We start from the raw sequence: 26,817 nt of genomic DNA on the forward strand, positions 1-26,817 counted from the left end.
CATCCCTGTTGTTTTTGCCAACTTAAAAATTAACATCCAATGAATTTAATTAAATTCAAGAAAAATAAAGCTACACATTTTTGCCATGAACAGATGCAAGACTTACTGATATCTAAATTTTATTAAATTGTCAATTAATACATTTTTTACAATGACATGAAACAAATTAAAAAAAACATTCCTACTTTTAACACACATCTGCTCAAGTGAAATCTATTTTGATTTCAGAAACATTTTTTAACAGCCTTCTTAGGATTTGTTAAGACATTCAATATGTCACCAGCTACCAGGATTAGTGACTGTACAATGTCTCCAAATTTTTGAAAATGCAATCAAGTACTTGAAAGTAAAGTATTATTTATCTTAGATACAATGGGTAAGTAAGTGTACTTTTGGTGGACTCGGGGAATTTTTTGAAGCAGAATAAAATTGCTTAGAAAAGTCATATTTATTTGAACCCAAGATTATGACAACGCCCCTCGGCCCCCCCCAAAATTACATTCTATACATGGAACATTATAATACATTTATAAGAATTTAACATGAACCTCCCCTCCCCCCCCAATTACATTCCATATAGGAAACATTATAATACATTTATAATGTTCCCTGTATAGAATATAATTATTGAGGGGGGTCATCTTAAATTCTTACCCCACCCCAGCATTGTGAAGGAGAAAGAAGTGGCAGGGGGCAGATGGTGAAAAGGCAGGTAGGCCCTTCCCTCCTGTGGAAGAAATCAAACTTTGCGTTGTGGTTGAATCAGAGCTGACAGAGGCAGCTTTTCTTTATTTAGGGCTATACTGTGATCACAGGGAGGATTCCATACAGCAAGGGGAATCAGCCACTTGCCTGTTTCAAAGGAATCCTCCTACTCTATAAGTTTACAAACATATTTATACTTAAGACAGAGAAAGAGAAAAAATATGACCTTGGAGAAACAAAACAATAGTAAATTACACACAGACATACAGGCAGTTTACTTAAAGAAAATATCCATGCACAGGGTAATATATCAAGACAAAACAAGGCATGCAGGATTCCTTATCTCAGAACATGTAGCTGAAATAAGCAGTATCAGCACTTCTGGTCTCTGTCTTTTCCTAGTCAAGCAGGCCAGAAGCCCAACCAAATCCACTACCACACTCCCCTCTCCACCCCATTGTCCTCCCTGTTACTTTTTATCCTATGTGGTGGCTTTGGCTCTGAAGTTGGCTCAGGGCACACAGTACAGAGTGGCTAAGTACAGACACAGTCAAAAAGCTCATGGCTGAATCGATTCAGTCTTTGCAGGTTAGCCTAAGATGCACAGATGAAATTGAAACATAAGTGAACAGACCTTTGATTCAGAAAATGCAGCCTCATGCCTGCAGTGGCTCAGGCCAGAAGCTGGGGGTGCTAGAGCACAGCTCTCTAGCACTTAGCCAGCATGGGCTGTATGTATTTGCTTCCTCTTCCTCCTTCTCCTGAGGTTTCTGGGATTTGCAGTCCAGGCTTGAAGCAGTAGGACTCTGCAGGGTTGCTCAGCAATTCCTCTTCCTACTTCTAGGTGCCTCTGGGATTTGTAGTCCACAGTTGCAGCCAGCAATAAGTTTGAGCAGGGGAAGGAGTGTTTAACCCTGACCCTCAGACATGCACCATTGCCTCCAGACCTCCATGCATCACCCTCAGACCCAGCTGCTGCTGAGCCCATGGCTGCTCACTCTAGGCAGCAGTGGCAGCCTCGGGCCTGGCAACAGCCGTGGCAGTAGCTCCAACTCTGGTTCTGGACCTAGGTTGGGGCCAGAGTCACAGCAGCCATCTGCCCTAGGCCAATACTGAAATCCAAGACAAGGCTTTTGCCCCACACAGTGTTGAATGGAGGGAAAAAAAACCCTTAATCTTAAATTTGAATGAATATGGTCTTAAGTTCAGTTCTTTTGCTGATACTGTGTAGTCAGCAACCAAGTAAGTCTGTACTTTTTAGACTTGTCCCAATATAGTAGGGATTCCTATACAATGCTATGCTTTTCCCGGAGAAAAGGCAACAAAGCAAAAATACATTTGCATCAGTAATGAACTGCTTTCAGACCCAGCAAAATGCAAAAGTGGCCTGACCACCCTGTCTCTGGTTCGAGGCTAAATGCAGCTTTGCTACACCTAAGACTGAGCCAAAATGACCAAAAACAATTATTGCTCATCACTAAGATGATCAGGATATAATATGCTGGTATCTTGCAGAGGCTTGCTATTTAATTTTCTTCTGGTCTATATTCTTTTGTCAGAAGCTTGTGCTGAGTTCCTTTTCTATGCATTGAGAAAAATGCTAAGTAGAAAAATAAGATGAGACCTCAAATATGCAGCTTCTGGAATTGAGGAGGGGGAAAAATGAAGAATTTTAGTTGATCAGTAAATTGCTTGCTCAAGACAGAACACTCACATTTTTAGCGTTTATGCCCAATTTGCAATCCTATTTCTGTGCAATATGAATGCAGAGCTGCCCACATAGCTACTGAGTGTATGCTGTAGGCTGCACCATGGCTGGCAGAGCCAACCCGAGCAGGATGCGGGGCCCGGGGCAAATCAGTTTGTGCAGGGCCCCGCCCCCACCCTGATCCCACACACCCTGGATGCAAAGAAGCTGCCACCACCATCAGCAGTGGCATCGGTGGTGAGCAAGGGTAGCAAATGGCTGGACGCAAAGCTGGCAGCCCAGAGTCACCATGGCCACTCCACCTGGCTCTGTGGGGGCCCCGGGCAGTTGCCCTCTCTCCCTCCTAGGGACAGCTCTGCTGGCAGTTGCATGGTTTCACATGGATGTACTCAAGCATAAGTCCTGGGGGGGAAAAAAGAAGAGGGCTGGAAAAGGGCCTAGATAATGCTTAACTGGTAGCCTGTTGTATAGAAAACTGTGCTGGGGAGTCCGAGAGATGCAGGGTCAAATCTCCTCTAGAAATGGAGGGTGTGAGTGTAGTACCTGCTTCTCACTTCCTAAGCTAGTGCTGTTCTCACTCAGCAATGAGGGCTAAAACTAGTCAAGGGGTTTCAGCAGGTGAAGCTTTGTTACTTGTGCTCACCCACACAGGCATGAAAGGAGCCGCATACCAGCGTGGTATGCCTACAGTATAGTCTACTCCACACGCTCAGGAACAGGATCACAAACAATGCATATCATAACTGCCAAAAGTAGCAGTTACAAAGCTGAAAAACTGCCGTTTGAGGTCAATAAAGTGAAAGCTAGCATGCTACCCAGCATTCCTCCTCAAGGACAAAAGGACGACCAGACACATTGCTTAAATGAAGGATTTTCAAACATCTTCAGTGTTAATATCTTAATATAGTTTTTGTAAACCACCCTATTTTTGATTGCCTGTATCACCTTCCCCTTTATTCACAAATCAATTATGTACTTATGGGTTTAAATACTATGGAATTGGTTATTAATAGTACATGCAATAAAGCCCAATACTGATTCTCATTCCTTAGCCTTCTTCAAAATATTTTTCTATAAAAGTTTCATACAGCTCTGTGTTTTACTGATGTACAAGTTAAGCACAACCATGTTTTTCACAATTGCAAGATTATGCAGCAACCAAGACCAAGAACTAATGGAACTTGTAATATGATATAATTCTGTATTATACACGTGCATGTATTTCACAAAGTATTTTCTAAGCACCTTAAAACACAGCAAAAATGTACTTTTATAAAACTGTTTATTGCTTTTTGAACCCTATAAAACCTTAGTTACAAAGCCCTATTCTACAGTCCTATTAAGTCCTTTACGGCTTTTTAACAGTAGCTCTTTGAAGCCATTCAGGTTTGTCAAATTAAACAAGTACCAAGGATATGTATGAGTTACCAAACGACAGATGAAGAAGGCAAAGGTGTGTGATAAACTAATTTATCTGAAATTTGTCATGTAGTTCACCAGTTTCTGATTGGATTGAGTATTTACCTTATCAGTACTATTCACATTGTTTCAGTAGCTAAAAACAAGAGCACTTTTCATGATCTGATACAGGTTACTCAGGTATTTTAGATAAGGCACAAAATAGATGTTTGATTTTAGAAACTTTCATTCACCCCATTTTTAAAACACATTCAGGTTTGTTACTTGAAGTTATGATTTTGGCTCTCAATACTTCTTTATAATAATTTCTGATTATTGTCTAGGTATTTACATGCTAAACTAGTTTGGTGTCCAAGCAAATAAAACATGTTTAAAGTAAAAAAAAATTCTTTTACCTTGAGCTATGAATTTTCTCATTGCAATATTTTAAATGGGGCCCTTCCTGTTTACCTGACTGCATTTTGTTGGAAGTTTCATATCAGGGCAAAATTGTTTTAGTTAGTAACTTTCAACAATAACCGTACATTTAAAATTGCTTGTACTAATCTACGTGGATTACCTAAATCAGATTAGGAGGCATCTGTCAGGGAGTTATTTTAAAGAAGCAATAAGAAAAGCCTTGAACTTCTCTAAATCACACTTAATCATGACAAAAGCTTTTCTCTTTTTCTTAAGGTGATCTTTCATGTCCAGTACCATCATTCCTCTAGTTAGTGATCCATTCAGCTCCACGGTTACAGCAGTTTCTATGGCTTCTGTGACAAAGCTCTCATCGATTGCAGCAGCCATAGCATAGGAATCACAAGACACAAATCCTGGAGATACGAAGTTTGGATTTTTTGATTGCACCAGTTTTAGAGAGTAAGCATGTATTTTCTTCATGAAGTTACCCTTCTTGGTGTCCAGACTTATCCACTCATGATAGAATTTCTGCAAGACAAAGAATGATGCTTGTCATTAAAATAAAAAAATACATGACAACAAATATTGGGCCATATCTTCATGCCTCTTTTTATGATTAAGCCAGGATTGTTCAGCAATACAGCACAGCTTTAGATTCATAGGCTCAAAGTCAGGAAGCTCTGGTTAAGGGCCAAGTCTTGTAATGTAACTGGATCATAAGAATATGTCATGCAGATAGAGTTCCCAATGACTATACAGAAGCCAACTGCTGCCAATTAATTCTAAGTGAGTAAAAGTCCATCAGTGCCGTCCAGGCCCTGGGATGATACTCACCAAAGCCAGCCTGAATTATGAAGATTTAATTTACCTCAAGAATAAAGCTTTTCTATTTAGATTTCTAATTAATCTCATCAGATGTGGTTTCATGTTGTCTCAGTCAGCACTGGATTACTAACAATGCTGACCTATTTGAACACGCTGGAGACACCTTAACACTCAACAAATTCTTCCCAATCCCAGACTGGAATCTTGTCCTTCTCTCAATTTTGAGATTTTTGCTCCTAATTGTAAAGATGATTGCTCTCTCAAGTTGTTCCCATGAGGTGGCAGTAATTAGCTGTAGTGATGCTCCGTTATCTTTTCCTCCATCTGATATGCTGCAGCAGACTCATGAATGCCAAGGATAACAGCTTGCAGGCTTGCACTCTCATTAGGGGTGTGCAAAGCGGGCAGCATTCGATTCAGATTGGCCCACAGTGATTTGATTCACCGACTTGGATCACTGCCCCAGTTTGATTTGGCTGAATCTGAAGAGTCAATTCTGATTCGGAGAATCAGTGATTCAGCCATAAACACAGCCTTATGTCTTTTCTACATGCCTTGAGCTCCCAGGTGTGGTTTGTGATCGCTGAGATGGTGGGGCGGATAAAGCGTAACCATAGGAGTGGGGGGGGGGAGGGGTCCACCGCCCCTACTCCATGGGGTGCGGGGAGGCAGTATGCTGCAGCCTTCAGTGCTGATGAAGCCCACAGCCCAGGGTACCCAAGTGACGTAGTGCAGAGCAGTTCATGTCCAGAAAGCTAAAGGTGATTCACAATGCTTGGGTGCACAGTGTAGCAGGGAGACACAAGGGATGCAGACAGAAGTGACAATTTGTGCCTGATCTGGCCACAGAAAGTGGTTTATAGCTGTGACCAAACAAGTGCACAGCTGCAGACTGCTTCAAAAATGGTTGTTTGGGTGTAAATCTGGGTTCAGACAAAGACGTTTCAAAACAGCGTCTTCTGTCATTTCTGTCTGTGCTGCCTCCCAGCCTCTCCCTGCAGAATGGAAGTGGGAAAAGGGAGCAGAGAGAGTTCGGTCTGGGGCTTTTTCAGACCCCACTGGAGAGCTCCTGAGGTGGGGGGCTCCAATTCACCCATCTCACCCTCCAGCACTGACTGGGGAACCCCAAGAATGAGCTCCCTCTGCTCCCTTTCTCTTCTCCTGTTCTGAAAACAGGGACAGGCTGGGAGAGTACAGGGGCTGCTGCTAGGGGAAATTGGCTGCAGGTTCCAGACAGCGGCTAAATTCCACCTGCCCCCCAGGAACCAACAGTGAACATCTCTTTGGTTTGGGGAATCATTGCAATTCAGAAGTCTTCCTGAAAAGATACAGCAGGGAGGTGTACTTCTGCCTGAGCCCAAGGAGCAGCAGTGGGATGGACAGGTGCCCAGTGCAGCAGAGAAAAACAGAGAATAGCAGGGGGGCATCTGGTCCAGCAGGGGACCGCCTTGGCACAAATGCACAGGGGAAGTACCCTGCATGTGGTACAACAGTGAGGGCACCTGGGCACAGGGTGCAGCAGTAGGGGGTCATCCAGGCACTCGGTCAAGGAGCGATGGGGTGGGAGTAAAGCTCACTGTGGGCCTTCTGCTCACCTTTTGCCCAGTAGCTGCCACAAACCCCCAGGCACCATGGTGCATGAGGTGCCCCCATGGCTGAAAGCCCCTTAACTGAGGGGGCTCCGAGCCGTTGAAGCTTAGTTCTTGCTGGTGCAGGGGGAACCCAGGATCAGGCTCCCCCTGCACCAGCAATAAGGTGCAGTGGGGTCTAACGCACAATTCCACATGTGGCATGGCAGGATTCATGACTGTGCAGACTGTCATTAAATCCCATTGCGACTTTACCTGAACATGTAGAGGGAGCCTAAGGGATCAAACCATGTGTCGGGGCTTCTGGATAAGTTTAGAAGCCCATGCATAGGCATCTATAGACCTTGGCATACCAAAATGGAACCACCATTTGATGCTGCTTGTATGAACTAGGCATTGTCAGAGCACAGCTAAGCATCTGGTTCCTCCAGGAGCTCAAGCATCTCTCCCACCAGAACTAACCTGGAATGCAAAGGAGCTTATATAAGAATACATGGTGCCTGAATGTAGGCTCCTTCTTATTGTTGGACTTACAGAGTAGGGCCAGCCAGATTACCCTCTGGAATTGTGGTGCATAAATTACACCCAAGTCCTATTTAGGTACTTCCAAGACCAAACGGGATATGGTTCCTTATTCTTTGGTGAAATGCAGAAGACTGACCATGACCAAATCTACCATGAATATGAACCCATAATAAAATTAGGTATCTTACCCAAGGCAATGAACTGCGAAATGTAAATTCCCATGCTGCAATATACATAGGACAAGTGTACTCATTTAAGACGACATAGGCAGCTTCTGGATCAGTTACGAAATTGAACTCTCCACACACTGTAATGTTTCCTCTGGCTAAGAAAAAAAAACAGAAAACAAAAGTAAACAAGAAAAACATAGACTCAGAAGTAGGGTTGGAAGGAACCTTGTAGATCTTCAGGTCTGACCCCCTGCCTGGGCAGGAGAAAAACTGGGCTCAAATGAGTCCAGCCAGGGAGGCATCAAGCCTCTTCTTAAAGATCCCCAGAGTAGGAGCCAGCACCACTTCCCTTGGAAGTTGGTTCCAGCTCCTAGCCGTCCTAACTGTGAAGTAGTTCTTGCGGATGTCTAATCTAAACCTACTCTCCAACAACTTGTGTCTATTATTCCTTGTTATGCCAGGGGGCGGTAGGGGAAACAAGGTCTCTCCCAAACCCTTCTGGTCCCCCCTAGTGAGTTTATAGACAGTCACCAGGCCCCCCCTCAGCCCTCTCTTGTGAAGGCTGAACAGGTTCAGGTCCTGCAGTCTCTCATTGTAGGGGCTGCCCTGTTGTCCCCAGATCATGCGGGTGGCCCTCCTCTGGACCCTCTCCATGTTGTCCACATCCCTCCTGAAGTGGGGCACACAGAACTGGACACAGTACCCAGCTGTGGCCTGACCAGTGTCACAGAGGGAGAGGATCACCTCCTTGGCCCTGCTTGAGATGCACCTGTGGATGCACGACAAGGTGCAGTTAGCCCTGCCAACCATGACCTCGCATTGTCGGCCCACGTTCATCTTGGAGTCGATAATGACTCCAAGATCCCTTTCTGCCTCTGTGCTCTCAATCTTCCCCATCTTATAAGTGTGCTGCTGGTTACTACTGCCCAAGTGCAGCACCTTGCACTTGTCAGTATTGAAACGCATCCTGTTTTTGTTAGCTCACCCCTGTAACTTATCCAGATCTTGCTGCAATCTTTCCCTCCCTACTAGCGTGCTCACCTCACCCCAAATTTTGGTATCATCAGCGAATTTAAACAGGTTGCTTTTCACCCCGTCGTCCAAATACCTGATAAAGAAATTGAACAGCACAGGCTGAAGGACTGAGCCCTGGGAGACTCTGCTGCCCACTTCCTACCAGGTCAAATATGACCCGTCCACCACCATCCTCTGAGTACGGCCCTTGAGCCAATCTGCAATCCATCTGACTGTGTAGGCATCAGTGCCAGAGTCGCCTAGTTTTTTAATGAGGATGGGGTGGGAGACGGTGTCAAAGGCCTTGTTGAAGTCCAGAAAGACTACGTCCATGGCAACACCTGCATCCAGTGCCTTTGTGACCTGATCATAAAAGGCAATCGGGTTGGTCTGACATGACCTACCCGTAATGAAACCATGCTGGTTGCCCTTGAGCATCATCCCTGAAGTCAGCCCATCGCAGATGTGCTCCATGATCGTCTCAAAGATTTTCCCTAGGATTGAGGTAAGACTGACGGGCCTATAGTTGCCCGGCTCCTCTCTCTTCCCTTTTTTGAAGATGGGGACCACATTAGCGATCTACCACCCACTTCTGTATATTTGAACATATTATTTATTGCTTGTTATCCCCTCCCTTTTTTTTTTTTTAGCACCCCCCCTCCAAATCAAAACACTTTCGGTAGGAAAGCATGCATTACAATACCCTCATAGAGATAAAAACCACATGGAAATGTGAGTTTAAAAGTTAATTTTTTAAATTTATCTCAGAAATGATTTAACTTTGAGTCAGTTAAGGGTTATTCTTCTGACTGCAAAAATACAGTAAATCACCTATTAAGGCAACAACAACATGCATATCAGCTTCATTTCACGTCCCTAATATAACATACAATCACATGCATAACCTGGCAATCATATACAAAAGATAAATTTGTTTCTGAAATAATCATTTTAGCCTTATCAGTTAAAAATGTTGCCTACTAGCCGTTCTATAAATTACTTACATTCTGTATTTCCTCCCATTAGAAAGAGACTTTTAAGCTTCTTAGGAAATGCTGGATCCAATTTCACAGCCAAAGCCAAATTAGTCAAAGGACCAAGGGCAACTAGGGAAACCTACAAAACAAACAAGCCTCTACTAAGTTTCTTTTGGTGCTATTTTAAATAAATAGCCATAATAATGTAAAACCCAAAATAAAGTGTAAAGGTGCTGAAGGGTTTCCCCAGAGCTTGCAGGCTCAACCAGGGTGTTTGTGCTCTTGGGACAAGGATCGGCTGTGCATGCAGAGTGTATGCATGACTGGACAGCTGTACCTCCAGGGAAAAAACAGGGGAGACCAGCTGGGGAGAGGGGAGCTGAAGCCGTGTGGTGATGGGCTGCTTCAGAGGGGGCTGCGACCAGGACAATTGCTTCTGAGAGGACGACTGGCAGAAGAGTTGTTGCTGAGTGAGCTGCTACTGAGGGCAGAGGAGCCACCAGCTACTGAGTACCCAGGATCGCCTGGTATCCTTTACTAAAGGAGCAGGGGTTGCAAACGGGCTCCTCTCTCCACCCTTAAGCTCCCTGAGTGCAGGGAGTCACTGGGAGGGAGTTGGGGACAGGGGGTGCTAGAGGAGTTTCTCTGGGAGAGCTAGAGAAAATAGCAGGGAATCGTGGTTTTGTGGGAGCTCCAGCAGAGAGCTCAAGAAAATACAGCTGAGAAGGGGCACTCCAGGTGCCAAACACAGGGCAGCTGCCTTGGGGAGTGGTGTGATTGATTGCAGGCATCCAGGAAAGACTGCAAAAAAGGAAGAAACCCTGGTCTGCAGCGCAGCCGCACCCCGTCTTCTGTCCAAATGATGGCATCGCCACCCCTCTTCTGAGGCAGAGCGAGCACCGCTCCCCGGGGCGCCACTGCAGCCACTGCACACTGGGTGATTTTGCTGCAGGCAGAGTGATTGTGTGGAGGGCTGGCTGATTAAGTGTACGTACCCATTATAAGCAGACAAGGTTCTTTGGGTGAATCTGATATCTTTTATTAGACCAACTTAAATAGTTGGGGGAAAAAAATTGTGGAAAAAAATTATACTGAAGTTGATAATATAATTGCTTTTGTTACATGACAAGTATTTGCTTTTTTCTCCTGGTATAGACTATTATTGAGCTCATTGAAAATATTTTGTTTGTTATTTATGAGATGTTGAAATTGTCAGTCTCTCAGTTTTTCTTGAAAATAAAAAATTATTGTAAATGGTTATTTAGTGTGGTGTGGTGTGGGGAGGACCACAGGAGAGCACTTCAATGAGTGCTGCTCCCAGCCTGTAGACGGAGTGGGAGTAGATTAAGACCTATTGGCATCCCAGGGTCCCAAAAATTTGGACGTGGTTGCAGGTAGTGCTGCTGCCAGGGTTACAAACACAAAGGAAAAAAGTTTTCACACCTTCACACCAGAATATTGGAACGAACTCTTAACAGTAGCTATCCATGAAAGTCTAAGCCAGTACCCCAAATTGATGCTTTTCATTTGCAAGGTAGTGTGAATTGTCAAAAGCACATTGTACCTGTGCTCCACCTATTATATGGGCTTCAGACATGTATAATTCAAGGTTTTTATTTAAACAATACATGACCAGGTAAATTAGTGTTTTTTCTTAACTAGTCAGTTCCTATCTCCTTACTCATCTTTACTATGTCACAAATTGGATAAAGATACTTTTATTGACAGTCCTGATATGTACATTTCTAGGGACTGGAAACAAAATCTTCTCATTGGACAGTCATGTGATTGTGGAGCCCCTCCCTCCTTTTGTGTTACTAAAATCAATTTTTTAAATGAGATCAAAAGCTGTACATACAAATTTTATTTACATTTTAAAAATTGTTCAACTTGTCTTGATAATACTTAAGTTCATTGTAAAGTCACATAATCAAGTGTATTTCTCTGATAATACCTTTTCAGGGATACTGTGTATAAAAAGAAAAAGATATGTCCAAAATATCAAATTCAAAATAGGAGTTTATCAGTAATAAGGATACAGACAGACTTGTACAGTGGCAAGAAATTCTAGCCAAAAATAACCAGCAAGATGTATTAGAGTTGGACCTTGAGGAGCACTGCATGACAATTAGAGCTACATGTCATATTGTAGTACCAGGAAATATAAGTGGGAAAATTTGATTGCACCGCTCTGTACACAGATACTATTGATAGAGTAAGTTTGTACATTACAAAGGCCCCTATTGGAGAAGAAACTTCAAATGACTTTCCATACTGGCCAAATGTTTGAGAAATCAAAGAAGGAATTTAAAATGAAAAAGTTTAAATTTAAAATTAGGAACAACAGATTGACCACTTTAATCAAAGAGAGGACTATTAGAATTTGTAAGCTGGCAGGCCAACAGTTGTCAGAGAAGAGTGACAGAAATTTAATTTCCACTAGGATACATTAAAAATGGCTACTTAGATACAGCAGTTTTTTTGGTGTTTTTCTATTTTATTTCTACTTTGATGCAAGGAGTTTAGTGGGGTAAAACAAAAGGAAAATATAGGGGCTTGGGAAGGAAAACTAAACATATCCTTTATCATTGCCTACTATGAAAATTATGGTCCATCTATGAGAAAATAGAAGTCCTTAAAAAACATGAACAAGAAAAGGGAGGAATGAGAAAATTTAGTCTATCTAGGGCCTCTGAGAAAATCATCCATTTTGGTGCAAAAATGGAAGACTGTGGTTAATGTAATGTAATACTTTCATACATGCTAAAATAAGAGGTAGGCAAAATATGGCCCATGTGCTGTATGCAGCCTGCCAATTGATTTCATCCAATGCTGGCTCCAGCCTTTCCTGGTGCCGCAGGGGATGCTGGGCAGAAGCCACTCTGCCTGCCTACCTACCTGCCCAGCTCCACGTGGCAGGTCTGGGCGACCTGTGCTCGGATCCTGGTGCCCCCACTCAGGCTGGGACAGCAGTGCCCTTCCTGCCTGCGGCTCAGAGCTGGCGGGAGCTGCCCCAGGTGCCATGCAGTGGGTGGCCACGGGCGACAGAGCTTCCCCGGCACCTCCCAGCAGGTGAAACCCTGGTCCCACCCCCAGGCTCAGCCCCACCAGCACCCTGGGACTGGGGCTCCTCCTGGGAGAAGAGGGGCTCCCAGGCTACAGGTGGGCACAGCCTGCATGGCCCTGGCAGGGACCTAGGGCAGGCTGGAAGAGCTGCTGGGCTTCCCCAGGCTTTGTGGGGGCAAGTGTGGATGGGAAGGGGTGCTGGGCAGATGGGTTTGGGGTATAGGCAGCTCTTGAGGGGTGTGTTAGGGTACAGACTGAGGCAGAAACTCCTTTGTAATTTGGGGGCAGGGATGGCTGGACAGTGGCAGGGCTCTCCTGGGGGTGGGGCATCCTTCTTTGGCTGAGAGTCCTCCTGGCTGCTTTTGGTTCCCCTTTGGGAGCGGGGCTTTATTTTGAGCTATTATGCAATCGCATCTATATATACTACCCTAAAAAAGGACAAAATTAGCTTTTGAAATACAATTAAAGTATGTTATAGTAAATGCTTGATTTTTAGCATATGATTTTTTTTTTTTTATCTACAATTTGTTAAAATAGCTTCATTAATTTTACATGTACCACCCTCAACAGCTCACCAAAACTCATTAAGCGCCCCTCCAGTGACAATAACTGCCCATCCTTTTGCTAAAGGGAAGCATGAGAAAAGCTACTGCTGGTTATCCCAAGGAAATGAGGAAGATTGAGGAGCTAAGTGTAGTTGTATCAAAGATTCTTATTAGACAAAGAAAGCACCTCTTAATAAGTATGCTCTACATGACATATACTATACTTAAGAAGTATGCTATACAAGTAGGCTATGATATGACAAATATCATAAGCCACAGTTTTGCAAGAAAATGCCATCTGGAATCGCCTCATGTCATTTCAAGGAGCTTGCTGTACTGTTGCTACATAAAAAAATAAAACTTAAATGAAGAATATACTCTCACCTCACCAGGTTGCTCACTGACCATTCTTAGCATTGCCATCACAGCATGTTCTTTCTGTACATGGTCTAATTGTGGAGCATCTGGATCAGGAACATCACCCAAGCCATCTATGCCATAAAAGTAATCATTTTTTGCAGAATCACCAAGTAAGGGGGCAGAAGCACCTTGATAAACTGGAATCTAAAAAAAAAGATATAAATGACTAACATGGACTGAATGCATAATGGATGTGCATCACTTAATGGCTTCTTGCCTTTTGTTGAATTTAATTTTATCACAATAAGTACCATATTGTTTTACTTACTGTATTAACCCCCTTGGTACATACATATGTCAGATACTGCAAGACAGTGGTTCTCAAAGTTTCTGGACTTGAGGCAACCCTCACTGGACTCCAGGCACCCCTCCATAACTCTTGTGAATTTAGTGGCACCTAATTTCAAAAACTAATTTATAGATTATAGTGCTTGCTTTCTTGCAGAGGAACCAGGCTGTGGCAATTTGGGACGATGGTTCAGTCAGGGATGAGCTGGAGCCTGCACGTACTTGTTTAGTTTAGTTGCTTATCTCCTAACATTGTGGGTGCATCTACACAAGACGCTTAATGGCAAATTAGCATAGTTTACTGTGAAGTAAGCCTGTGCATCTACGCATGCACAGGCTTACTTCACAGTAAATCTCCCTTATCCCAAGTAAATTTTCAACCTAAAAATGCAAGTAGCAAACTTACTTGGCATTAGTAAAGTTGCTGTAGCACTTGTGTAGACACGTGGCCGGGAGCCAGATCTGCTCCCGGTCAGCAGTCCACCAGGGGGCAGGAGATAGCCCCCTGCCCCCGGGACCTGCGTGCTGCTGGGCTGGGCTCCGCCACAGGAGCCCGGGCAGGGACTATGCCCGCCTTGTCCCAGCAGCAGATCACGATTTGGGAGCAGGGGCTGAGAGATTGTTATATCATTGTGATGGGGGACCAGGGAGCTGGGAAACCCTTATCTCTCAGCATGAGCTCTGAAAGCACAGGGCTCGGCCTGGGAGACCATTATCTCCCCTGACTGGGACAGTTCCCAACCAGCCCCAGGCTGGGCAGGGAAGCACGTGCAGCCTGGAGGTGGCTAGGGACGGTCCCGTTCCGGGGACTGCACATGCAGACTTCTCCATGTAGCCCAGGGCTGACCAGGAACGATCACGGTCAGGGGCAAGTCCCAGCCCTGTGCCCTGAGTGGGTTATCAAGGCATGGGGCTTAGACAGCTGCTCCACCAGAGAATCGGGGCAGGGGGCTGGGACCTGCCCCTCCCCTCCAGCTCTTTCCAAGTCCTGTGCCCCTCATCAGGGAGCCAGGGCCAGGAGCTCCCTGCTGCCAGTGCAAGGGGACATATGTAGTGTGTGTTTGAATAATGTTTTTCTTATGATTAATTTTAGCAACATGTAACATGTAACGCAAGGCCAGAACATGATAGCTTAAACGGCTTGGCATTGGAATACGTTCTGTTTAGATCAAGTAATAACAGCATTATATAATATGGTTAGTGTATATATATGACAGTCAGTCTCCAGTTGCTATCATGGGGAAGCTAGCATACTGTATTCTGGTCCCTGTTAAATGCAATCTCTTCAGTAAACTGGACCTAGACCAAGGGAAGAGCAGACATAACCTTCCTCATATGGTAATGAATAGATAAGCAGATAAATGGGATCTCTAAATGGATGCAACCCAGAAGCTCAGATGGAAAACGTGATTCAGTGGAGCACTAGGAGAGACCAACTCAATATATGACACCTGGTTGAAGCTCTGAAAGTATGAGATGGTTTTCAACTTCCCTAGGAGGAAAGAAGTAGGGGGTAAGGGGGGGGAGCAAAGAGCAAGGGGATGGAGGGAGATAGCTGCCTATGTCAGACTGGGAAGGGGAGTGGGGGGGAGAAGAGAGCTTACCACCTGCTACAAAGGGAAGCAGCAGCAGCACAGAGGAGGGAGGGAAGGGGACTTTGGGTCAAGCTACTTGCTACTGGCTCTCCCCACCCCCCATATTGCAGGCTGGACCTAGTCATTTTGGGGAGCCAGGTCTAGCCTATGGGCTGTAGATTGGACACCACTTATCTATCATAACTGAAATCTGCCTAATAGATATGCCCTCAGGGACCATGACCCCAGGGAGATGGGAGTTCAGGAAGAGTGGTTGCTTCTCAAGGAAGCGATCCTCAGTGCACAAGCTAAAGCTATTCCAACACGGAGGAAAGGCAGCAAGAAGGCACAGCAGCCCCCCTGGCTCTCCAGAGACCTAGCGGACCTCCTGCGGCTAAAAAGGAAAGCCTACAAAGGATGGAGGACAGGATTCACCTCCAAGGAAGATTATTCTGCGCTGGTCCGGTCCTGCAGGGAGCAAACCAGGAAAGCCAAGGCTGCAACTGAACTCCAACTAGCTTCAAGCATCAAGGACAACAAAAAGTCCTTTTTCAGATATGTGGGGAGCCAGAGGAAAAGCAAGGGCAATGTTGGACCCCTGCTAAACCAGATGGGGCAACTGACAACTGACGCCCAGGAAAAAGCCAACCTATTAAATAAGTACTTTGCGTCAGTCTTTCATCAGTCACATGGGACGCCCATGCCTGCTATGGGACAGGGAGGTCCGGGTGAGGGGGATCCCCTACCCTCCATAAATGCTGACCTCGTGAAGGAACACCTTGAGAAGCTGGATACCTTCAAGTCAGCTGGCCCTGACAATCTGCACCCCAGGGTACTCAAGGAGCTGGCGAGCGTCATAGCCCAGCCCCTGGCACGGATCTTTGAAAACTCCTGGCGCTCTGGTGTAGTGCCTGAAGACTGGAAGAAGGCCAGTGTGGTGCCGATCTTCAAGAAAGGGAGGAGAGTGGATCCGGCTAACTACAGGCCCATTAGCCTGACTTCTATCCTGGGGAAGATCTTAGAAAAGTTTATTAAGGAGGCCATCCTTGAGGGACTGGCCCAGGCTAACATCCTAAGGGATAGCCAGCACGGGTTTGTTGCGGGTAGGTCTTGTTTGACCAATCTCATTTCCTTCTATGACCAGGTGGCCTATCACCTGGACAAGGGAGAAGAGATTGATGTCATATATCTTGACTTCAAAAAAGCTTTTGATCTGGTATCCCATGATCACCTCTTGGCCAAACTGCCCAGTTGTGGCCTTGGCTCCACCACGATCCGCTGGCTGGGAAACTGGCTCCGTGGTTGGACCCAGAGGGTTGTAATTGATGGCAGTCACTCATCGTGGTGCCCTGTGACCAGTGGGGTCCCTCAAGGCTCTGTCCTGGGACCCATACTGTTCAACATCTTCATTAACGATGTGGACATTGGAGTCAGGAGTGGACTGGCCAAGTTCGCCGATGACACCAAACTTTGGGGCAAAGCATCCATGCCAGAGGACAGGCGGGTGATCCAGGCTGACCTGGACAAGCTCAGCAAATGGGCAGACGAGAACCTCATGGTGTTTAACACCGATAAATGCAAGGTTCTCCACCTTGGGAGTGTGGTGGGCCAGAAGGGGGCGCTCCTGCATTGAGCTGCCCACCTCCCTGCGCCCGACCACCTTCCAGGCTCCAAATGCCTCCCTAGGGGCGCCTTATGCTTGGCCGACCCCTCTCCTGGAGCACACTTGCTAGCCTGGGGGTAACGTCGCCGCCACCACCCCAAGAAGGGACTGCCTCGGCCCTGTGTCCTCGGGGAAACACAGGCCTAATAGTCCGACGGGTACTCGACCCAGTACAGGCACTTGGGGCATTTCCCCAAGTCAGGGGGCAAAAAGCAAAGTCTCCCTTAGTCCGCAGACCTAAGGGGTCTCTTAGGCATAATTTAGACCCACCCCTCAATACGTCTCCCACACCAGTCAAAAAGGAGAACTTTATTGATTACAAGGGGTAGGGTAAACTAGGGTACAGGGTTGAGCAATATCTTAGAAATCCTAAAGACCCAGCAGTGTAGCTGAGGTCGCCTTTTGATCACGGATCTGTGTTACTGCCAGCTAGATATCTAATCCGATTGAGTAGCTTACTTACAAGCATCTTCCAGAGTTCTCCAGTTTCCCCTCTGAAGTCTTGGGGTGAGAGAGAGCTAGGTCCCGATGGCAAGGCTTCTCTGTCTCCCCTGCTTTGCTGCTGCTTCACCTCATGGCCGAAGAGAGGAGCACGAGCCTCCTCCCCCTCCCAACCTATATAGCCACCGTGACCTCATTCACCTGGTCCAGTGGAGGTCAGCCCCGGTTGGCTGTCAGCCAACCAATTTGAAATACATCACCTGTTACCGGGCAGATTCCAGCTCCCCAGGTAGAAACCCCTCACCCAGGTGGCTGATGCCAGTCACGTAGGCAGAGGGAGCAGGTCTCCCCCCTCCCTCAGGAATGTAGCCAGCTCAGGAGACCGGCCAGGGTGTGGTCCCCTGTGTGCAGGGCCCACCCTAATCAAATGGTTGCTGCTCAGAGATTTTAGACACAGTGTCACAGGGCAGAGATTTTGGGGAGAAACAAGGTGGCTTTCTGCCACAGGGAGGAAAAACCTGCAGCTTCCTTATAGGCTCGGCAGTGCTACGTTGGTTAGCACTACAGAAGAAAGAGACTTGGGGGTCATCATTGACCACAAGATGAACATGAGCCTGCAATGTGATGCTGCGGCTAGTAAAGCGACCAAAATGCTGGCGTGCATCCATAGATGCTTCTTGAGCAAATCCCGGGACGTCATTCTCCCCTTGTACTCGGCCTTGGTGAGGCTGCAGCTGGAGTACTGCGTCCAGTTTTGGGCTCCACAATTCAAAAAGGATGTGGAGAAGCTTGAGAGAGTCCAGAGGAGAGCCACGCGCATGATCAGAGGTCAGGAAAACAGATCTTACGATGACAGGCTGAGAGCCATGGGACTCTTTAGCCTGGAAAAGCGTAGGCTCAGGGGTGATCTGATGGCCACCTATAAGTTTATCAGGGGTGACCACCAGGATCTGGGGGAACATCTGTTCACCAGAGCGCCCCAAGGGATGACGAGGTCGGACGGTCATAAACTCCTGCAAGACCGTTTCAGGCTGGACATAAGGAAGAATTTCTTTACTGTCCGAGCCCCCAAGGTCTGGAACAGTCTGCCAGCGGAGGTGGTTCAAGCACCTACACTGAACACCTTCAAGAGTAAATTGGATGCTTATCTTGCTGGGATCCTATGACCCCAGCTGACTTCCTGCCCTTTGGGCAGGGGGCTGGACTCGATGATCTCCCGAGGTCCCTTCCAGCCCTGATGTCTATGAAATCTATGAAATATACACACATACTTCCTCTTACCAAATAAGAAACTATGTTCTATTCAAAGTTAAGTAGATCTACCTAGCATTCAGAGTAAGCTGACGCTAAAGGAAGTTCATCTCACTGCCACAAGTGATAAGAAAGAACTTAGGGATAGCCAGTCTCCTGGGTCCTTTATGTGAGCTGGCATGGGATAAGCTATTACCTAAGGCTCAGTCTCAACAGACAGTTAGCCAAAAGAACCTGATCTCATACAGCAGGCATTACGTATACCAACTGTAATATTTGTGTGAATAGATACTCAAAGAGGAGTTAGCTGTATTACAAAGAACACGCTAGTGGTGACCAAATCAGTTTGGGTAAATGACAGATGTGTCCATACGCAAACAGAGTTTTAAGAGTCTCCGATTCCTCCATTCCAGGTGTCAACATGGTAAGACAGGACACAACGCAGAAATGACCATGCATCAGTAAGAACATTCTCTATAGAGGAGAAACTGCCTGGGGTCCCTCCAGTTGGTGGTTATTAAGGCTGGTATGCTATTTGCATATATTTAATGGGCTGATTACCTCAAGCCTATTACAAACTTGCAACACACGAAGTACGTTTTTGCAGACATTTTCCAACTGAGTGTTTCCATAACAGCAAGTTATCCCCAGAACTTCAACGCTGGGAGATGCCAGGGCTATCATTATAGCTTGAGCATCATCGGTCCCACAGTCTGTGTCAATCAACAGCTTCTTTGTCATTTTTTAAGTCCCTACAAAAGAAGTTATGAATAGATTAGACAAGCAGACTAATAACTTAGATAAAGGGAATGTAGATCATGGGAAAAGATACAATTTTAAAGATATGGCTAAAGTTTAAATAAGTTTCTATTCATATATTCAAATATATTTGACAAAACCTTTTTCTACAGACTTCTTCTGCTTTATTCCCCTTTACAAATGTTTTGTAACATGATATGTACCTAAAGATCATTCACCTTTATTTCAGTAGAAAATATCAAGAATCACAGATGCCATGTATCAACCAGTTAACTTAAACTTCATTTAAGTACAACTTCTATGCAGTAATTTAAAAAAGATCAAATCCTACACTGCACATTCCTCCATCCATGATCAAAATAATTAAAGCTATTATACACTACTGCCTAGCCTAATTTTAATTATTCTAATCCCACAAAAACAAAAAAGTGTCAGTAGGAATTTTTGTGGGTGATATCTTTTATTGGACTAACTGCATGGTTGGGATAGGCTTAGACAAGCTTTTGAAAGCAGTGCATTCTTCTTCTGGTGTCCTGCATTTGAGAGCTTCTCCAAATCTATCCAACCACACAGTTGGCCCAATAAAAGACGTTTGCCAGAAATCCTTGCCTCTCATACTTCCTGGAGCATGAGGAACATCACCCCAGTGCTACCGCAACATTGAAGAAATTAGCAGTTATGCAGATTCCCTGCAACTAGGAACCAGGTGGCTTATGAACCAAAAGGTGGAGAGGGAACACCTGCAGGCATCTATCTGCACTCCTGACCAGGGAGTCAGCACACAACTTCTTCAAAGCAGCTCTTCCAAATGGAAAATAGTTGGGGAAGTTTTTTGCTGCAATGATCTTAGGAAGGTAAGCAACTAGAACTGCCAATCCAGACAGCACCAGCCATTTCTTTTTGCAGACAGAGGCAGTTGGCCATGTTAGCCTGAAGTCAGGCAAGAAGGCAGGGCATTTGCACCTTACTCAGTGATGCTCAAAGCTTCTAGCCCAGCGGGCCAGAGGCATGACAGGGACAGTCCATGAGCCAGATCCTGCAGGTGAGGTTGAAGAATTGCCCATTGGATGCCCATTAACTAATTAATCCAGAGGGTCGTTAATCCTTTATGACCTACAGGTAGTCAGGTTCAGGGGCACTAAAGTAAGTTATTTTCCCTGAGCATTGATCTACTGCCCAACCCCACTCAGAGTTAGAAAAAGTAGCTACACACTACAACACAGGTTGAGCAATCTAAGCTGTATTACACAACAAAACCCGCACAACATCTACCCAACACAATATTCCCGTAACACCTGAGCTGCAACACAATAAAATACACCCAACAAGACAATAACCCAGCGCGCATCCCAAACCCAACATCCCTAGTCACACAACCAATTAACTACATGCTACAATGAGCTTTAGTCACTACACAGTTAACTGCTGTGCAACTTCACAGATAACCCAAAAACCACAGATGGCAGCAACACCTCGGCTAGTCAGCAGGAGAAACCATGTGACCCCCCTGAGGCTTTCTAGCTTTTCCCTGCAGAGGCACTCAGCGCCTCAACTAGGGAAAGGGTGATACTTTACCCAGCTGCAGCTTTCACAGCTGAAGCCAAAGGAAAGTGCGAGACAGGTCAGGCTCAGCGAGCTCAGTTCCAACAACCAGGTCACAGCAAGGATCTTGCGCTCGACAAACTCCCACACCCTGAGAGCCCGGAGTCAGGACTGCCCAGCCAGAGGGAGAGCGAGGCTGACCTCCGAGCTGCCTGCTCCGGCCAGGATTTATAGCCTTCTAATTACACCATCTGTCACTCACTGAATGGTCCAATCATCGCCTTCACACAATACCCAATCAAATGCAAACCCGGGCAATACTTAAAAGGACCAATCAATGCAAACTATTCCAGCTCAACACAAGCAACATTATCATAGTTAACATTTCAACATTGATAAACAGTGGCCTTACCACTATACACTGTGCATGCCAAGACCTTAAAAGTAGGTCATGACTTCATCAAGGTTGGGAGTTCAAACCCTTTAGAAACTTCTCCCCTCTAGTCATGGGGCGCATGCGTGGGCCTAATCCAGCGCACCAGCCCAGCTGCATGGGTCAGATCAGCCACATGCACCAGCCTGGCCTTGTGTATGGCCTGACACAGCCGGATCTGGCTACAGAGTGACCCTGTGCTGAGCCCACCACATGCTGGCCCACAGCATCCTGCCCCAGTAGTGTTGCCAGGTCTTAAACATGAAATTATTGTACTGGAAGCTCCAAATTATCACGTTCACCAAAAAACTATCCTACACTAAAAAAATATGCCAATAAGTCTTCTTATTTACTTTCTATTGTTCAGTACGAGCCTCCAGTGAGCGAGTGATAACTGGGTCCTTAAAGCTGAAGCATTTCTTTATTCTGAGGCCAGCTGTCAGAAGAAAGCGCTGTCTCTGAGAGTGACTTGGGTTTTGCATATGCTGCATCAATTAGCTGCCTCCAAAATTATTGTACATTTTGAACACTTGTGCTATTATTGATTGTACATGGGTTGAAATTATTTTACAAATATAATAATTATTGTAGCCCTGGCAACACTGTGCCCGAGGGGTGTGCCCCACCAGTTCCAGCCAGATGGCAGTGGGGAAGGCAGGTCTCAGGCTACTGCCTCCCCTCCAGCCCCAGGCACTGGGTGCCAAGGCCCTGTACCCATGCACTGGGGGCCTCAGAGTTGCATGTGGCTAGAAAGCAACCACTGCATTTTCTGACCTGCTCACACAAGCTCCTGCACTTTGGGGCCAGCCAGGCTTCCCCAGGCCTGCCATTTGCCTGTTGATCCCTGCCTCCTCTTTCCCCACTTTGAATTAGGCTCCATGACCCTCCTCCCCCCACTCTTTCCTTCAGACATACCCCCCCCAGCCCTCACACTGGCTCCCAGGCCCTCTCCCCACCCCCTGTGCAAGGACCCGTCTACCCCCAATGGGCACCAATGGCCTGTCAGCGTGCGAGTCAACCGCCAGATGCATCTCTGCTGCAGCCCTGGCATGAAAGGGAGGGGGGAGGGGCTCCATGGCGCCTTGGGAAGGGCAGGGAGGGGGCTTGGGGCTGCCTGTGCAGCATCCACTGGTAACTTCAGCAGTCAGGGGATGGGGCGGGACCCAGGCTCAGGCACTCCTTTCTGAGACTTGAGGGGCAGGGAACTTGTCCAGCTTCCTTCCCAGCTCTATCATAAAGCCAATACAAGAAGAGACCCTCCCCCTAGGGCTGGATTAATGTATAGGCAAACTAGGCACGTGCCTAGCTGCGGGGGCCCTGGTCCTTCCCCCGGTGGCAGCAGTGCAAAAGGTCCCATCCACTTCTCTTCCTTTCCACTCCCCTCTGCTGGCCTCACCACCACGGTGGCTGCTTCCTAATGTTAGACCCCAACTCCATGTGGCGCCCAGCGACTAGGGAGATGACGATCTAATGCCTCATGGGTGCTGTTACTCATTAGCCAGAGCAAGCAGGGAGCAAACACCAGCACGCATTGCTTGCAACAGCTTTATTTGGAATGGAGACAGCTTTGGACAAGGGTCCCTCATAGACACAGAGCCCATGAATCAAGGGACCTGCAGTGAACCATTGTTCTTTTTACATTTTATACACCTTGATTCATGCTCATTAACATTCACTCCACCCTCACTCCTCCTTTGTTCCACCCACCTCTCCTTCTGTCTCAAGCTCCACCTCTGTTTACTGTTTACTTCATTAGCATGGAACTGCCTATGCATTTCATTTATTTACATGCCTTTTTGTTATGAGCTCATGTCTAAGACCTTGACTCCTCTTCTTTGGTCAATGGGCAGACTTTGACCAAAACCTGGAAGCTTCTTCACCAATCACCATTCACCTTTTCGCATATGTTTATTTCAGATTCTGTCACTAATTATGTGTTGCTTTTTCATATTCCAATCTGTTTTTTTTCTCTCCCAGGTTGTACCATCTTCCATATTCCTAAAGCTTCATCTCATTCACAGCACACAGACTCACTGCTGTTTCAGAAAAATGGTTAACAGAGTTAAGGTGGTTACTTAGAATAAGCAAGTGGCTGGCTTAGATATCATTCTGCCTTGTGGTTAGCAGCTTTTGCTAGACCACAGGTTAAAGCCTCGTTTCAGCTGCAAATCCAGTGCTCCCCAAGATCCAAATATTATCATCCTCCCCAGGGGAGGTGCACCTAGGCCAAGAGTTAGTGAAGAACTAGTTAGGGAACTTCTGGAGGGACTGGATGTATTCAAATCAGCTGGTCTGGACGATCTCCACCCTAGAGTACTGAGAGAATTGGCTGAGGTCATTGCGGGATCCCTGGCATGGCTTTATGAGCACCCATGGTGCTCTGGTGTGGTGCGAACATGGTTCCCATCTTCAAAAAGGGGAGGAAGGAGGACCCGGGAAACTATAGGCCAGTTAGTCTTACCTCAATCCTGGGCAAACTTTTTGAGAAAACTATTCTGGCGCATGTCCACGAGCGGCCAGCAGGGGAGATTATGCTTAGGGGCAATCAACACGGGTTCATTAGAGACAGGTCCTGTCAGACCAACCTGGTGCCCTTTTATGATCAGATCACCAAATGCTTAGATGCAGGGGTAGCAGAGGACATAGTCTTCCTGGACTTTAGAATCATAGAATCATAGAAGTAGGGTCAGAAGGGACCTTATAGATCTTCAAGTCTGACCCCCTGCCAGGGCAGGAGAAAAAACTGGACTCAAATGATCCCAGCCAGGTAGGCATCAAGCCTCCTCTTAAAGACTCCCAGGGTAGGAGCCAGCACCACTTCACTTGGAAGTTGGTTCCAGATCCTAGCCGCCCTAACTGTGACGTAGTTCTTATGGATGTCTAATCTAAATGTACTCTCCAACAACTTGTGGCCATTAGGAAGGCTTTTGACACTGTCTCTAACCCCATTCTCATTAAGAAACTGGGGGACTGTGGTGTTGACACCCACACAGTCAAATGGGTCACCAACTGGCTGGAGGGCCGCACCCAGAGAGTGGTGGTGGACGGGTCATTTTCGACCTGGAGGGATGTGGGCAGTGGGGTTCCCCAGGACTCGGTCCTTGGGCCCGCACTGTTCAACATCTTCATCAGTGACTTGGACGAGGGGGTAAATAGCACCCTGTTCAAATTTGCTGACGACACTAAGATGTGGGAGGAATAGGCTACAATTGGACCTAGACAGGTTACAGGGGTGGGCAGATGAGAATAGGATGGGATTCAACACCGACAAGTGCAAGGTGATGCACCTGGGGAGGAACAACCGGCACCACACCTACAGGCTGGGGAACTCCCTTCTCATCAGTGCAGAGGCAGAAAAGGATCTTGGAGTCATCATTGACTCCAAGACGAACATGGGTCGGCAGTGTGTGGACGCAGTCAGGAAGGTCAACCATACCTTGTCATGCATCCACAAATGCATCTCGAGCAGGTCCAAGGAGGTGATCCTACCCCTCTATGCGGCACTGGTCAGGCCGCAGCTGGAGAACTGCATCCAGTTCTGGGCGTTGCACTTCAAGAGGGATGGGGACAAGATGGAGAGGGTCCAGAGGAGGGCCACTCGCATGATCGGGGCAGCAGGGGCAGGCCCTATGAGGACAGGCTGCGGGACCTGAACCTGTTCAGCCTCCACAAGAGAAGGCTGAGGGGGGATCTAGTGGCCTGTTACAAACTAGTCAGAGGGGACCAGCAGGCATTGGGGGAGTCCCTGTTCCCCTGAGCACTACCAGAAGTGACTAGAAATAATGGTCACAAGCTGGCAGAGGGCAGGTTTAGGTTAGATATCAGAAGGCGCTACTTCACGGTCTGGGCGGCTAAGATCTGGAACCAACTTCCAAGAGAAGTGGTGCTGGCTCCTACCCTGGGGGTCTTTAAGAGGAGGCTGGATGCACACCTTGCTGGGGTCGTTTGACCCCAGTACTCTTTCCTGCCATGGCAGGGGGTCGGACTCGATAATCTGCTCAGGGCCCTTCCAACCCTAGAAACTATGAAACACCTAGCAGTGGCTCCAAGCCCCACTTCTCATGGGTGGCAGCACCAGGGTGGGGATTGGGGTCTTGACTGGCCCATAAGTTTGTCTGCTTAGGACTCACTAAAGGGTTAATCCAGGCCTGCCTCCCCCACCCCTTCACTGTGCCTGTCTGGAGGGCTGGCCCATGCATTGCTGTCCCCCAGCAGCAGTCCAGGGAAAGTGCAGTTAGAAAAGGACAACACCTGGACGGCAGCACAGCTCTGCTGAGAGGAAAGTGCTAACAGAAGCATGACTCATCTCCACCAATTAAAGAAGCACCACTAAGTCTCCAGCACAGGGGCTCCACTGGTTTAACTCAACCTGTGTAATATCCTAGCTCCACAGCCAAAATAGTTAAACTGGTACAAAGGCTGGTACAAGAAATAAAAAGAAAAGACAGCCCAGGTTAGGTTCAAGAGCATGGTTTGGGGTAGCTGAGTCTTGGGCTGCTTCCTCTAGACATGTACTTCTTAATCAGGGGGCTATGGGATGCCTTGAGAGCCTTTCAAGGCTACCATGCAATGTTAGCACTGTTTACAAACAGGATTCACAAGATAAACTGAGAGATTTCAAATAGAAATATACAGTTTTTCTGCTCTCTGCAGCAGAAAATCTGCTCCGGTAGTCAGAAGGAGTGAAAGAAAGCTAAGTCCTATGTAACAGTCTATGCAGCAGTCTATGAAAGCAAGTCTATGCAGCAGTGACTCAAGTCTGAAAAAGTTGTGACCTGCTGCTGTAGACAAGAGTTTATATTTAGCTAACATTTGATTAATAAGCTTGGAAGAGAAACAAGACATCAGCCCCCTCCAAGAACAGATCTTCCCCTCCGAGGACTAAACTAATACCCAACAGGATACCCAAGTGTCAAGCTTCTGAGTTAGAGGCTGTAGTTTAAAAGTTTTATCCCAAGTAGTTACATTGTCCTCCAACTCTACATTACACCAGTAGTGCCACGTGAATAGGCACAGAGGTGGAGTGAGTGTTGTGGAATCTTTTAGAAGGCAGTTTTAAAATGCAAGTTATAGCTTAAGATTTTGCAAGTAAATGAGTCCAGCATGGCCAGGATCTTAGACAAATTCTCAATAATATCCCATAACTGAGGTTTAATTTGTCATACTTACCTGGTATGTTCTGCACTCCTTTTTACCCAATGTGGTCATGCCCTCACTGCTTTCCAAGTTTAGAATTTGACCTGAACATGAGGACTTAAATAACATGCCAGTTAATTCATAACTAATTCACTGTGAGCATTTCTGAGAGAAAAGCTCACCAGCAACAGTGAGTATTGTAGCTGAACCTGGGACTCTCCCCCTTGTTCAAAGTATTTATAAAGTTAACTCTAAATGTATCAGTATATGTCTGCAATTGTAAAATTAATCCTGCAACACTCAACCTTCCAGGACTATAAAAATAGATATAAAAAAAAAAAATCAATCCTATAATTTTCAAGGTT

At 46.4% G+C, this 26,817-nt stretch overlaps 1 protein-coding gene across 2 annotated transcripts; it reads right to left on the minus strand.

Moving 5' to 3' along the window:
* Window positions 1–102: 102 nt before the first annotated feature.
* On the minus strand, window positions 103–26,603 carry LOC149874638 (inosine-uridine preferring nucleoside hydrolase-like). 2 transcript variants are annotated; one of them, XM_090065033.1, is made up of 6 exons: window positions 26,486–26,603; window positions 19,144–19,334; window positions 13,330–13,509; window positions 9,362–9,473; window positions 7,362–7,498; window positions 103–4,762 (listed from the first exon to the last, which is right to left on the minus strand). In XM_090065033.1, exons 2-6 carry the CDS (start codon window positions 19,321–19,323, stop codon window positions 4,424–4,426), a joined length of 948 nt encoding a protein of 315 aa, XP_089921159.1. In that variant the 5' UTR covers window positions 19,324–19,334; window positions 26,486–26,603; the 3' UTR covers window positions 103–4,423. The 2 variants fall into 2 exon arrangements, with proteins under 2 accessions (XP_089921159.1, XP_089921150.1); XM_090065024.1 differs by lacking the exon at window positions 26,486–26,603 and adding an exon at window positions 20,917–21,371.
* Window positions 26,604–26,817: the final 214 nt, after the last annotated feature.

This window comes from Crocodylus siamensis, chromosome 1 (assembly GCF_052110815.1).
Source record: "Crocodylus siamensis isolate JL-2025a chromosome 1, ASM5211081v1, whole genome shotgun sequence".
NCBI classification, from domain to species: domain Eukaryota; kingdom Metazoa; phylum Chordata; order Crocodylia; family Crocodylidae; genus Crocodylus; species Crocodylus siamensis.

Excerpts from the sequence above, each read along its gene's own strand:
- LOC149874638 (XM_090065033.1), bottom strand. The coding sequence starts at position 19,323 with ATGACAAAGAAGCTGTTGATTGACACAGACTGTGGGACCGATGATGCT. Across the intron at positions 13,510-19,143 it reads AAGTTTGTAATAGGCTTGAG|ATTCCAGTTTATCAAGGTGC; the intron begins GTAATCAGCCCA and ends CTTTTTTTTTAG. Across the intron at positions 4,763-7,361 it reads TTCGCAGTTCATTGCCTTGG|AAATTCTATCATGAGTGGAT; the intron begins GTAAGATACCTA and ends TTTGTCTTGCAG.